The 14,685-nt window shown below is 43.0% G+C and overlaps 1 protein-coding gene across 2 annotated transcripts in view; it reads left to right on the forward strand.

Annotated features, from left to right (window-relative positions):
- Nucleotides 1-14,685, forward strand: part of MYLK2 (myosin light chain kinase 2) — a 64,763-nt gene that overhangs the window by 45,738 nt on the left and 4,340 nt on the right. For both annotated transcript variants that reach the window (XM_069751011.1, XM_069751012.1), the window contains 3 exons: nt 2,581-2,651; nt 2,757-2,885; nt 4,070-4,222. In XM_069751011.1, coding sequence (XP_069607112.1) covers nt 2,581-2,651; nt 2,757-2,885; nt 4,070-4,222 — 353 coding nt within the window. The remainder of the gene's footprint in view (nt 1-2,580; nt 2,652-2,756; nt 2,886-4,069; nt 4,223-14,685) is intronic.

A 14,685-nucleotide genomic window follows, 5' to 3' on the forward strand; every position in this document is an offset into this window, starting at 1 on the left:
ACACACATTATGAGTCTACCTACAAAGTATGATGTTCCTACAGGTCTCAATACACAGTATAATGCCCCTACAGTTCCTCCACACACATTATGAGTCTACCTACAAAGTATGAAGATCCTTCAAGCTCCCAATACACAGTATAATGCCCCTACAGTTCCTCCACACACATTATGAGGCCCCCACAAAGTATGAGGATCCTACAGGCCCCATACACAGTATAATGCCCCTAGAGTTCCTCTACACACATTATGAGTCCCCCTACAAACCTTGATGGTCCTACAGGCCCCCCCACACAGTAAAAGGCCCCTACAGTTCCATTACACACTATGAAAGCCCCAACAGCCCTCAGTAAAGTGTGAACATCTCCACAGCACCTACACGGTATGATGGTCCCCTCATACAGTATAATGCCCCCAGAGTATGATGGTCCCAACAACCCTTCATAAACTATGATCACCTCCACAGTCCCCCACGCAGTATTATTGCATCCCACCATTCCCCCACATAGAGTTGATGGACTCCAAAGCTCTAACACTTTATGATGGCCCCACATCCCCCCACACAGAATGAAAGCTCCATAAAATAAAAAAAAAAGAAAACTGCTAACCTCTCTTGTTCCCTTGCTGCTCTGATATCTGTAGCATGAGGGCTAAAGCTCCGCACCGCAGGTGCAATGTAGTGACGTCTTCGCTTCACTGACCCTCACAGATCTGATGCCTGGGGGGGGGGATGATAAAATACTCAGGGACCCCAGCTGCCACATGGTCTGTCACCTTTAGCAGTTCACTACTGATTGAGGACCACTTTAGTCTCCAAAACTTGCATGTGACTACAACTCTGCACCTAGCAGGTAACAGCAGGGAGATTTTTGGCCCTACAAACCATAGCACGAAACCAGCAGAATCCTACATGCAGCTTTGAATGTGATTGGAGTATTTTACGTCTACTGTAGATCCGACAATGCCAAACCTGTGCCTCCTTGGATGTCTGTCCTGCACGTACCACAGAGTACACTTGATCCAAATAATCCCCCCACATCATCCTGCACCCCTGATGACCCACACACTCTCCCATTATAGGCCCATTTACCCCACGCGCTGCAGAATTTTGCCATTTTGAGATCCCTTGGGATCCAAACGTTCAGTTAGCTGCAGCTCAGGTTCCTGCCCCTGTCAGATTCTCATTGATATATGGTCCCAGGCCTGTTTATGAAGCGTCGCTGAGGGTGAAGGAGTCTGGGCATATTAATAGGAACCTATGAGAGGCCCAGGATCCCAATCCTAGGGATTAGCTGGAGGGCTCCATCCGTTTGCTTACTGCAGATATGACCTGTGACCTTTGCGGAAAAACTCACAGTAAGTTCTTTCCCTGTAACCAAGGTCCAGGATGGGATTTGCTGGGGGAGATCTGTTTATTGCACACACAGTCCTTGGAAAGCTCTTGTTATCAACGTCCTCCCAAGTCCACCCAGCAGTCCCATGTAAGGAGTGACAGTAGCACCTGTGTAATATTAGGTTAGGGAGATTTCTGCCCACCTGCCCGTGAGCCCCACTTATAATTCTGGCTCAGTATAGACGCAGCTGCCCTATCTACAGTAATGATGCTCCTTGCTGAAATATCATGGAATGGCTTAAAGGGGTTGTTATTCTTACCTTTTGGGGGTAATAATTTTATTGCAAAAAATGCATGGATTTTAGGATAAAAAGACATTTTTAAATTTTGCAACGTTTGCTTTCTTTATAGCCATTGGGTTGCACTCTCTATGGCTGGCTGCAGAACGAGTGAACTGAGAATCTGTCAGTAGCTCATTCTGACGGCCGGCTGGAGGAGGTTCCAATTCTAGTTACCTTTTTTCTTTCCTTCCTCCTTTTGCATAATCTTTGACCAAAGCAAACATCAAAGATGAAACTGCGTGGCAATAAAGAGCCGGTAAAAGTAGAACGTACAAAATGTATGTACTGATAAAAATGTCCTCAGAGGTGGACAATCCCTTTAAATGGAATCTATCAGCACACTTTTACATATAGAAGTAGAGGGATTGCTGTAAAGGTGCGGTTTCCCAATAAAAATTATACCTTTTTTTTTTTTAACAGATCAGATGTGCAAGTGTCCATTGTGGGCACTACTTCTTCCATGTGCATGGACACACCCACAATGCACTTCTAGCCTTATTTGCATACAGCTTGTAATCTTTATTAATTATGAATGGCACATCGGATTTTACAAAAAAAGTATACATTTTATTGGGGGACAAGCGCCTACATTGCCATACTGCTACCTCCTATATTTAAAAATGTATTGGCAGGTTACCTTTTAAAGGGATTGTTTAGTTTGATGTAATTAATATTAATTCATTTTGACATGTACGGACAGGTACCTTTTAATACAAACTCCCAGCATTCAATGCTGCTATAGGTTTTGCCATTGCTGCTCTGTTCTTGGTCATGAATAGAATACAAGGACAGCAGTGTAGACTGACACTAAAAGCCCTGAGAGAGAAGAATGGAGGCATAGAAATATACAGAATGGGTGACACATACACTGATACTGCCTCAATCTCTTGTTTTTAAACTATTCCAGCCAGAAAACATAGTCTGTGTGTCCCCTATCAGCCACATGGTGAAAATCATAGACTTTGGCCTTGCCCGAAGGTGAGTTCTGTGGCTTTAGTATATCTTGGCATGGTATGAAGTCTTCTCTATAATAAATGACATCTTGACGCCCCTAACTCCTAATCTCCTTCTTTGTTCCCGTAGGTATAATCCACAGAATAAATTGAAAGTTTCTTTTGGGACCGCTGAATTTCTGTCACCAGAGGTCATCAACTATGATCATGTTTCTTTCCAGACAGACATGTGGAGCGTTGGTGTCATCACGTACATGATGTAATATTATATGGTGTGACATGTCTGTGCACTGTACAGTATGTGTAAGGGTAAATGTTTTTTGGAGGATAGAATTAGTTTGTTATATTCTTATACATAGAGGCAGTATTATAGCAGTTATATTCTTGTACATATGGGCAGTATTATAGTAGTTATATTCTTGTACATAGGGGGCAGTATTATAGCAGTTATATTCTTGTACATAGGGGCAGTATTATAGTAGTTATATTCTCGTACATAGGAGCAGTATTATAGTAGTTATATTCTTATATATAGGGGCAGTATTATAGTAGTTATATTCTTGTACATAGGGGCAGTATTATAGTAGTTATATACTTGTACATAGGGGCAGTATTATAGTAGTTATATTCTTATACATAGGACCAGTATTATAGTAGTTATATTCTTGTACATAGGGGCAGTATTATAGTAGTTATATTCTCGTACATAGGAGCAGTATTATGTTAGTTATATTCTTATATATATGGGTGGTATTATAGTAGTTATATTCTTATACATAGGAGCAGTATTATAGCAGTTATATTCTTGTACATAGAACAGCATTATAGTAGTTATATTCTCGTACATAGGAGCAGTATTATGTTAGTTATATTCTTATATATAGGAGCAGTATTATAGTAGTTATATTCTTGTACATAGGACAGTATTATAGTAGTCATATTCTTGTACATAGGGGCAGTATTATAGTAGTTATATTCTTGTACATAGGACAGTATTATAGTAGTCATATTCTTGTACATAGGGGCAGTATTATAGTAGTTGTATTCTTGTACATAGGGGGCAGTATTATAGTAGTTATATTCCTATACATAGGAGCAGTATTATAGTAGTTATATTTTTGTACATAGGGGCAGTATTATAGTAGTTATATTCTTGTACATAGGGGGCAGTATTATAGTAGTTATATTCCTATACATAGGAGCAGTATTATAGTAGTTATATTCTTGTACATATGAGCAGTATTATAGTAGTTATATTCTTGTACATAGGGAAAGTATTATAGTAGTTACATTCTTGTACATAGGAGCAGTATTATAGTAGTTATATTCTTGTACATAGGATGCAGTATTCTAGTTATGGTAGTAATACATATTTCTGTGTTCTTGTAGTTATTTAATAAATTCTGTACCTCTTTGTTAGTAATAATTTTTGAACTCTTGCAGGGTAAGTGGGTTATCACCATTTCTTGGTGCTAATGACCCAGAGACGATGAACAATGTATTGTTGGGAGATGCAGATTTTGATGAAGACCCTTTTGAGCTGGTATCAGAAGAAGCCAAAAGCTTTATATCCAACCTACTGGTGAGAGACATAAGGTCAGAACCCCAATGTTCACATGCTTCCTTTACTATCTGTATTAGGCACACTGTAGCTTGCAGCTTTTGGGATAAGTGCAATGCGTAGTCCCTCCACATAGCACACATGAGGTCGCCTAGTGCTGTGGATAATAACATCTTGCTATATAGGAAATGTAAATAATAATGTTTCTGAGGGGGCGTGGCTATGTAACGGAGGAGGAAAGACGCACCTTCTGTGAGCTCCAACAATCCTGTACCTATCCTGCCACTTGGACCCTTAACTCACACACTGTACCGGCTGGTACTGGTACCGCACAGTCTCAGGAACCCGGTGAGCCCTCCGGACGGCTGCGGTGAAGGTCTGGGACGAAGGAGCTGCGGTGGCCTGGACGGGCGGCAGACTCCACGTGCAGCGGCGGCCATTTTGTGAGTGCACGCGCTGAGGAGACCAGACACAGCGCCGGCTTCTCTTGGTGCCGGGCACCCTCCCTCTTGGAATCGGCGATCCCCGGACACAAGCGGTGGTCGCTGGGGAGTACCGGTGAGCGGGAGCAGGAGGACCGGAGGTGGACGGCGGTGTCCGTGGGGGGGCACATCACTACAACGCGCGCCCTGACAGTGGGGAAGCGGCGCTTTCAGCCACATCTGCGGCGCAACTCAGGAGGTGAGAGATTAGCCTGAAACAGCAAGGGGGTGGCACGGTGTGTGTGCCCTGAAAGATTGGGCCCCGTGCCCCCTGCCATACAAGCATTCCTCCTGCCAGCGCCATAACCTCAGAGGGGTTAACCCCCCCTCCTCCCCCCCCTCGCTCTGCTGTTCCCCCTGTGGAGCCTGTGGATCTGCTCTGACATACAGAGCCTGGGTGCATATTAAAGCTGCTGCCTATATCACTCTCAATATCCCAGCTGCCCATCTAGTGGTCTCTCTGGAATACAATCCTACATTTAACTCTGTTGTGACTGGAACTGAAGAGTGCACTATATACACATATAACTGTAATTAACCAGTGGAGCCCTCTAGCTGCCTGCCATGCATCACTCTAAGGGAACAGGGGCTGCTGATAAACTAAGGAAGTACGCCAGGGAGGATCCTACTGATAGTACACGCACTCTCAGAAATAACCCTGCACAGACCCAACGTAAAAATCGTCTTTCTGATAGTAATGAGGAGGGAGAACAAGATGAACTGACTCTTAAACAGGCGTCAGAGCAGCTAATGCAGGCTATGTCCCTCACTAGATCATCTCTCACGGAAAAAATAGAGGACGTGCATACTGAGGTGGGTCGTTTGCTGCATGATATGCAAGCTATGAGAGGGCGTATTTCGGAGGTTGAAGCAAGAGTGTCTCATATAGAGGATACCATCACCCCTATGGAGGCTAAGTTGACAAAAGCCGCTGGCTCTGTAAACGCCTGGAAACAAAAGGCAGATGACTTGGAAAACAGACTGCATCGCAATAATATCTGAATTATCGGCCTGCCGGAGCGTTCGGAGGGTCAGCAACCCGAACAATTTCTGGAGGACTGGCTTAAGGCCTCCCTGGGGGACGAATTTTCTTCAACATTTGCAGTGGAGAGGGCCCATAGGGTCCCAACAAGACCTCTTCCCCCTGGAACTCCACCCCGACCCTTCCTGGCACGTCTTCTCAACTGTAGAGACAGAGATGCTGTTCTTCGTCTGGCGCGACAGAAGGGTCCTATTAAATTCAACAATGCTACCATATCGATTTTTCCGGATTTTTCCATGGAACTCCAAAAACAGCGAGCACGGTTCATGGACATCAAGAAACAACTTAGAGATAAGTGTATCATTTACTCCATGCTTTATCCGGCTCGACTGCGCATTGTTCATGATGGTTCCACCTTATTCTTCACGGATCCAGCGGAGGCGGCCGAATGGTTGCGGTCTCACAGGGTGTCTAATGTGAAAGACTCCTAATTTATGCTCCTTGTCCACTGGTAACATAAACGGCGCTCTCTAAGTGGGTGCTAAGGTTGTTAACAATACCGGACGCTGGATTCAGTGAGGGTATCCCTTTTTATATTTGACTGTAGGAGTACAGGATCTTACTCCTCTACTGTTCAGTTTTTGTTAAATTGTTGTTTTTTTTTCTGTTAGATTTAATTAGTTTTAGTAGGTATTTGGGTAAGAGCCGCCTCCAAAGCCATTATGACTTCCCATGCGTAATCAGCGGACTTTTCTCACCATCAATGCATACCATGTTTTTAATGGCTAGATATGGGGTCTGAGTTGATATGTATGACATGGAACATTCGGGGTATTAAATCACCCCGGAAGAAAATCAAGGTGTTCTCTCAAATTAGACGATATCATCCTCATATTGTGGCCCTGGTAGAGACACATCTAACTAGAGATACAGCCAGAGGTGTACAGAAACCATGGGTACAGTGGTATGCTCACCCGTTTCACACTAGCTACTCGAGAGGGGTATCACTATTAGTACACAAAGACGTCCAATGGGAGGCCCAGACGACTCGGCGAGATCTAGAGGGACGTTTTGTTTTTGTCCATGCATTAATTAATTCCCGTGAATACGTCATACTATGCATATATAACCCCCCCCCGGCTAATACTTCAGTACTTAAGATGGCAATGAGCTTTGCATTAAGCTACCCGGACGCACATGTTATTTGTATGGGTGACTTCAACTTAGTTATGGACAGTAATTTAGATAGAATGCGATTGGGAGATGGGTCGCCTGGGGAATCTTTGTCTTCTTCCTCTTCTTCGACCCCGACTCAGTTTACATTGTTCATGGAAGGTAGCGGCTGGATAGATTTATGGAGGATGCATCACCCCGGGGAGAGGGGATATACCTGCCACTCATCCACTAGAAGTTCCCTCTCTCGCATAGATTATATCTTCGGATCCGGTGACCTGGTGCGGTGGGTGGATAGTGTGGAACACGGTAATAGAGGGACCTCGGATCATAGTCCGATTATTCTTAAACTTGTGTTTGGGACGTTAAATAATGGTAGAGTATGGAAATTGAATCCCTTTTGGCTTAAACTAATAGATTCGGATGATAGGACAGTTGACCAGCTGAACTGCTTCATTCAGTCCCACTCAGAACTTCAGAATATTAACTTATTTTGGGATACACTTAAGGAATATCTGAGGGGTTGTCTGTCTTCTACAATCTCATATATTAAAAGGGTAACATCGAGGGAGGATGATGAGATTGAGCAACGTTTGAGAGATGCTGAGGCAACATATACAGCTGACCAGACTAATGATAATAGGGTTGAGTGGTTGACTCTGCAAAGATTATACACCCAAGTCTAAGCGTAAGTTATTTTTTACAATCGTACTTTGAAATGGGGAACCAGGCGGGGAAATTTCTGGTCTACTTGGTGCGTCAACATAATACGTCTAACATGATATTGCAAATTCGCTCACCGGACGGCTCATTGAATTCCACTACTGAGGGAATACTTCAAAGTTTTTATAACTATTATAAGGGGCTGTATGAATCTAAGAGCGGTTTTGATGTTTCCGATTGCCTGGGATATTTGTCCGATATAACACTCCCTGTGCTGAGTTCCGCCCAGCAGACCTTTATGGACGCTGAATTTACCCTGGAGGAAGTGGAGCAAGCTATAACAGATATGGCCTCTGGAAAGGCTCCTGGGCCAGATGGCTTCCCTGTAGAGTTGTATAGGAAATACCGGGGGATACTGGCTCCGCTTCTATTGAAAGTATTTAAAGAGATATGGAGGGGAGGGTGTCTACCAGATACTTTTTATGAGGCACATATTATTGTACTTAAGAAGGAGGGGAAAGATCCTTTGGAATGCGGGTCCTATCGTCCTATATCCTTGGTAAATGTGGACTATAAGATCCTTGCCAAGATACTGGCTACCAGGTTGAACTCCATTATACTGGATATTATACATCCAGATCAAACTGGCTTTATGCCCAGTAAGAGCACCTCTATAAATATTAGATGGGTCCAGTCGGTGATTCAGTACAGTTCTTTGTTACCAGACAATGCCTGGGCATTGGCGTGACTGGACGCAGCCAAGGCGTTCGACTCACTTGAATGGCCCTTTTTGTCCGCTTGTCTGCAGAAATATGGCTTTGGGGAGAAATTTTTGAAATGGGTTGGTGTGTTATATCTGAAACCCAAGGCCCATATAGTTATCAACGGCTCTATGTCTGAACCTTTTTCCTTTTTCACTATATAGGGGAACCCGTCAAGGGTGCCCCCTCTCTCCGGCCCTATTTGCTTTAGCAATAGAGGCATTAGCTGTGCGCTTGCGCTCAACCCCTGGTATTGATGGTATTAAGATAGCGGACCGCACTGACATCATTGGTTTGTATGCTGATGATATGATAATATTTATGGATAGGGCAGAAGAAACGTTGCCAAAAATAATTGCTGCCATAGATAAATTTAGTGGGTTCTCGGGCCTATATATTAATTGGGATAAATCTGCCCTATTACCTTTATCTCAGCACCCAGTCTTAGTACTCTTTCTTTACTGCCCATAGTGTCCAAATTTAAGTACCTGGGTATCTACATGTCCCAATGCAGTGGGTTGGACCTACAGCTCAATGTTCTCCCCCTGTTGGAATACACTAAACTGAAATTTGCTTCTTGGAGTAAGCTTCCATTGTCCGTAGCAGGCCGCATTAATCTCATAAAAATGATTTTGCTCCCTAAATTCAACTATTGCCTTCAACATAGTGCAGTGACTGTACCAAAATTCTTCTTTACCAGTTTAAATTCTCACGTTACTTCATTTGTGTGGGGGAAGGGCAGGCCCAAGCTCAAACTAACTACTCTGCAAAGACCTAAACAGGAGGGTGGAGCGGCACTGCCGGATTTTTTTTTATATTATTTGGCGGGACAGGCTAAAGCATTATGTAAATGGATGCCTCATAACTATCTCCCTAATTCTGAAAATCATTTAGTTAGTTCTGTTGGTGCTAAGTGTCCGCTGGGTCTTTTGGAATCGGGGAAAATAAGTGCTCCTGGTTTGCTGCCCATGATTCGATTGGCGAGATCCACTTGGAAGAAAATTAGAAAAGTCACTGGATTTGAGGACATTGTAGCCGAGATGCCTCTGTGGGATAACCGTTATTTTCCGACGTTAGTAAATCACCCATCTACAAAATTTTGGGTTTCCTACGGGGTTCTTTTGATGGGAGATTTATATGACCAGGGGGTTTTTATGTCCTTTGAACAATTACAAGATAAATATGACCTTCCAAGATCTCAATTTTTTCGATACCTGCAACTCAGATCTGCCATTCAGTCATTTGTCAGGAATGAGGGGATGAACCTTAACATCTCATCTTTACCTCTGATAGGTATTCTTAAGTCCCAGGGCCCTCAAGGTCTTATCTCGTCCCTATACACATATCTGTTATCAGCGGGAACGAACTCTGTTGTGGATTCGGTGAGAGGCAAATGGGAGGGGCTTTTTCCTGATATGCAAGGTGAGGAATGGGAGGATATTTTGGAATCACCCCTCAGAGTCTCCCCATCAGCCAATAATAAGATGACCCAATTATATATTATCCACCAGTCATATTTGACTCCGTTGAGACTTTGTCGGATGGGTCGATACTCGACGTCGGAATGTTTGCGTTGCCACTCACCTGACGCTGATTTTGTACACATGATATGGCAGTGCCCCATAGTCTCTCATTACTGGAGGGAGGTGACGTCATTATTAGCTTCAATACTATCAATTCCAATTCCTCTTGAACCCTTAATTTGCCTGTTCGGAGTGTGGGACGAGGAGGCCTGGGACCACTATACGGGGATTTTTCTACGAGAAACACTTTTCTTGGCAAGGAAGTTGCTAGCTATGCGGTGGATGGGGACTTCATCCCCCTCCGTTAGGTCCTGGATTGAACTGGTGAATACAGTCGTCCCCTATGAGCGCACTCTTTATCAAAATAGGGGCTGCCCGTATAAGTTCAGCAAAATTTGGGATAGATGGAACGCCTCTCATCTCACTCTGTGACCTGACTAAATGGGAGAAATGTGGTTTACCTGGTCCTTTGATCTGCAAATATTGCGCAATGGGAAAAGAACAAGATAAATAATGTATTTGACTTTGGTTAGGTGGCGGCTTAGTAGTTTTGGAGGTTTAGTTGGGTTGTAGTTTAAGAACCCTATGTTCTGACTGTTTTTCTATAAGTGAAATGATTGACATATGTATGTTCTGTCCTTTTCAATCCCTGTAATGTAACCACGCAGATTAACGACAAGGACAAATATGTATGCTGTAATTTTATTCTATGTTTAATAAATAAACGAATTAAAAAAAATAATAATAATGTTTCTATTTGGATAGGAACATTTCATCAATGTATATGTATCACTACACCCATAATAATGCTATAAATACAGTTGGGATGCTGCCTGTGACAATATAGGCATGGTATCAACTCTAGTCAGAAGGTTTCCAAAATATAGTTCCATTTAGTGTAGACCTCCTGATGTGTGACCCGGCAATGTTTGGGCATTTAATCTCTTCAATTCCTCCGCTATCATCTCTTAACAGCACCCCTGATAAGTGCTGACAGCCACATTATTCAGATAGCTGTCACTATGCGATGGCACTGGAAGGCAAACATCTCATGTAGAAATAGAGTACGATGGAAGACAGGATCTAGTATCCAACGAGTGTGATAATGCATGTAATCATGGGGGCGGTATTATTACAGTGTGCTGTATAATATACAGGTGTGAGTGCTAAAGCAGTCATGTACAATGTAAAGAAAACAAGAATGCAATGATCAGTAAATCTCTTATAGACATATTCTATTTACAACAGAACATAGGACACACATCAGAAGTTGAACATTAGATATTTTTCCATTTCATTTGATACAATTTACTGATCTAGAAATTGATGGCTGCAACACTTCTCAAAAAAGTTGTGCCCTGGCCATATCTACTGATCTACTGTATGGCATTCATGCTTCTTTTTACAACGGTTTGAAATCATCTGGGAAGTGAGGAGTCGAATGCTGGAGTTTTCGGAGAGAAATGTTGTCTCATTCTTATCTGATGTAGTAGTTATATTCTTGTAAATAGGGAGCAGTATTATAGTAGCTATATTCTTATACATAGGGGCAGTATTATAGTAGTTATATTCTTATACTGTACATAGGAGCAGTATTATAGTAGTTATATTCTTATACATAGGGGCAGTATTATAGTAGTTATATTCTTATACTGTACATAGGAGCAGTATTATAGTAGTTATATTCTTGTACATAGGAGGCAGTATTATAGTAGCTATATTCTTGTAAATAGGGAGCAGTATTATAGTAGTTATATTCCTGTACATAGGGCCTGTATTATAGTAGTTATATTCTTGTAAATAGGGAGCAGTATTATAGTAGTTATATTCTTGTACATGGCGCAGTATGATAGTAGTTATATTCTTGTACATGGGGCATTATTATAGTAGTTATATACTTGTACATAGGGGGCAGTATTATAGTAGTTATATTCTTGTAAATAGGGAGCAGTATTATAGTAGTTATATTCTTGTACATGGCGCAGTATTATAGTAGGTATATTCTTGTACATGGGACAGTATTATAGTAGTTATTCTGTAGTGAATAGGAGGCTGTATTATAGTAGTTATATTCTTGAACATTGGGGCAGTATTATAGTAGGTATATTCTTGTACATAGGAGTAGTATTATAGCAGTAATATTCTTGTATATAGGAGGCAGTATTATAGTAGTTATATTCTTGAACATAGGGGCAGTATTATAGTAGCTATATTCTTGTACATGGGAAAGTATTATAGTAGTTATTTTCTAGTGCATAGGAGGCAGTATTATAGTAGTTATATTCTTGTACATTGGGGCAGTATTATAGTAGTTATATTCTTGTACATAGGGAGCAGTACTATAGTAGTTATATTCTTGTGCATAGGAGCAGTATTATAGTAGTTATATTTCTGTACATAGGGGAAGTATTATAGTAATTATATTCTTGTACATAGGAAGCAGTATTATAGTAGTTATATTGTTGTACATGGGGGCAGTATTATAGTGGTTATATTTTTGTACATAGTGGCAGTATAGTAGTTATATTCTTGTATATAGGGCATATTATAGTTTCATGCTTGTACATAGGAGCAGTATTTTAGTACAGTGCTGGCAAAAAAATCTTTACAAATTCAGCAAAACCATAACTTTTAACATGCACGTTTTTTAATTGTGGATATGTCGTTACAATTAGTCTTGTCATGTCCACAAAAACTGCTCAGTTGCAATGAGCTCCTTCAGCTGCTGGACGGTGGTGAGCTCTAGTCATGTGGTCCATTGGTCAACTGCTCTCGGTAAGACCCACATGTGATCGGCCCAGCTGTCTGCAGGACCCCGATGCATTCTCTGGAGCTTCTTCCGGTATGTGTCAGAGGTTAAATTGTACTGCCAGACCAGAGCCTGCTAGGTGTCCTCAGGGTGATCTAGCTGGGCAGGTAGCCAAAGATTTCCAGGGCTTTACCCCTGAGGTGAGGGGTTAAGAACCAGACCCACTGGTCCTCAGGCAGATGGTACTGATGGCAAGTTTTGAAAATGCCAGCAAGAAAGTGACCAAGTCTCCTCCTTGGTCCAGCAGAGGGAAGTCCTCTGCCCATAGTTTTGGATCTCAGGGAACGCATGACAGGCTGGGGACTGTAGTTGGAGCTGAAGCATTTGTTGCTGGTGTTCGCGCTGCCGCTAACGTTCTGCCATGAGAGTATCGTAGGTGGCTTTGTCTCTGGCCTTGAAACTGGCGAAGGCCACTTGCAGGAGGGCATTTGATCCTGCCTGGCTGGGGCAGTCCACTGCAGGACTGAGCACAGGTGGCGGGCTCCATGGGGAGCCTTGGCTGGCCTCCCCATCGCCTTGAACAACACAATCGTCAACCTCCTCCCCATCGACCATAGCATTGGCCATTTCCTGGGCTCTGGTGCCACTGGCCATCCTTGCACTCTTTGGTTGCTGACACAGAGCTGCGACCCGTGCTCCCACACACCTTATATTATTTGCACTGTGACAGTCTAGTGCTGGGCTGATCTTAAGACCCCAGCAGCAAAAGCTACTGCTAGTAGTCCTTAGTGTCTGGGAGTAGGGGTCCCACGCACTATTATCTCAAATCCCACTGCTTCCACCACTTGTGACAAAACGACAGCCGGGGGGATACAGATATCCCACCGCTGTCACCACTTGTGCAAGAGCTTACACAGTTGCAGATCTCTGGCGCCTCCTTATCCTCAGGTCAGTCAGGGAACTGCACCTAGGTTAAGTAGTCGCTGGAGAGGCTGCCCTGTTACATACTGGTTATATATATATATATATATATATATATATATATATATACACACATATAAAAATATATAAACCTCTGGTCTATCACCGCCAGGATCCCCCAATAACACAAGAATGGTATGCTGCCACCAGTTCCTCATTAGGTATAAGTCAGCTCAATTAACAAGCTTATATCGGGTCAGAAACCAACCCAGGTAACGTATAAGTACTAGCTGGACTCACGGATGTGGGAAGTCAGGATTCGAGATAAAAGAGCAGCCCCAAATAAATTGATATTTTAATTGCCGAAAGGCACACTAAAAAATACAAATACCGTATATACTCGAGTATAAGCCGAGATTTTCAGCCCACTTTTTTGGGCTGAAAGTCCCCCTCTCGGCTTATACTCGAGTCATATACCCGGGGGTGAGGGAGAGCAGGGGCTGTGTAATCATACTTACCTGCTGCGGCGCGGTCCCTGGCTTCCCCGGCGCTGCAGATTCTTCCTTCCTGTACTGAGCGGTCATACAGCACCGCTCATTACAGAAATGAATAGGCGGCTCCACCTCCCATAGGGGTGGAGCCGCATATTCATTGCTGTAAATGATCGGTAACTGTGACCGCTCAATTACAGGAAGAAGCTGCAGCGCCGGGGAAGCCAGGGACTGCAGGGACAGCGCCGGAGCAGGTAAGGGGAGCGCAGCGCTGCGCTATATTTACCTGCTCCTCGCTCGAGGAGCAGGTAAATATTGAAAGCGCTGGCGTCCTGAGCAAGAGAGGTATGTGATTTTTTTTTTATGGCAGCACCAGCAGCATTCTATATGGCACAGCATTGTATAAGGAGCATCTATGGGGCCATAAAGAATGGTGCAGAGCATTATATATGGCACAGCTTTATATGGCACATCTATGGGGCCATAAAGAACGGTGCAGAGCATTATATATGGCACAGCTTTATAAGGAGCATCTATGGGGAAATAATGAATGGTGCAGAGCAATATACCGTATATGGGGCACAGCTTTATTTGCAGCATCTATGGGGCCATAATCAACGGTGCAGAGCAATATATATGGGGCACAGCTTTATAAGGAGCATCTATGGGGCCATAATCAACGGTGCAGAGCATATATATATATATATATATATATATATATATGGCACAGCTTTATAAGGAGCATCTATGAGG

Source organism: Ranitomeya imitator, chromosome 2 (genome assembly GCF_032444005.1).
Source record: "Ranitomeya imitator isolate aRanImi1 chromosome 2, aRanImi1.pri, whole genome shotgun sequence".
Classification (NCBI taxonomy): Eukaryota; Metazoa; Chordata; class Amphibia; order Anura; family Dendrobatidae; genus Ranitomeya; species Ranitomeya imitator.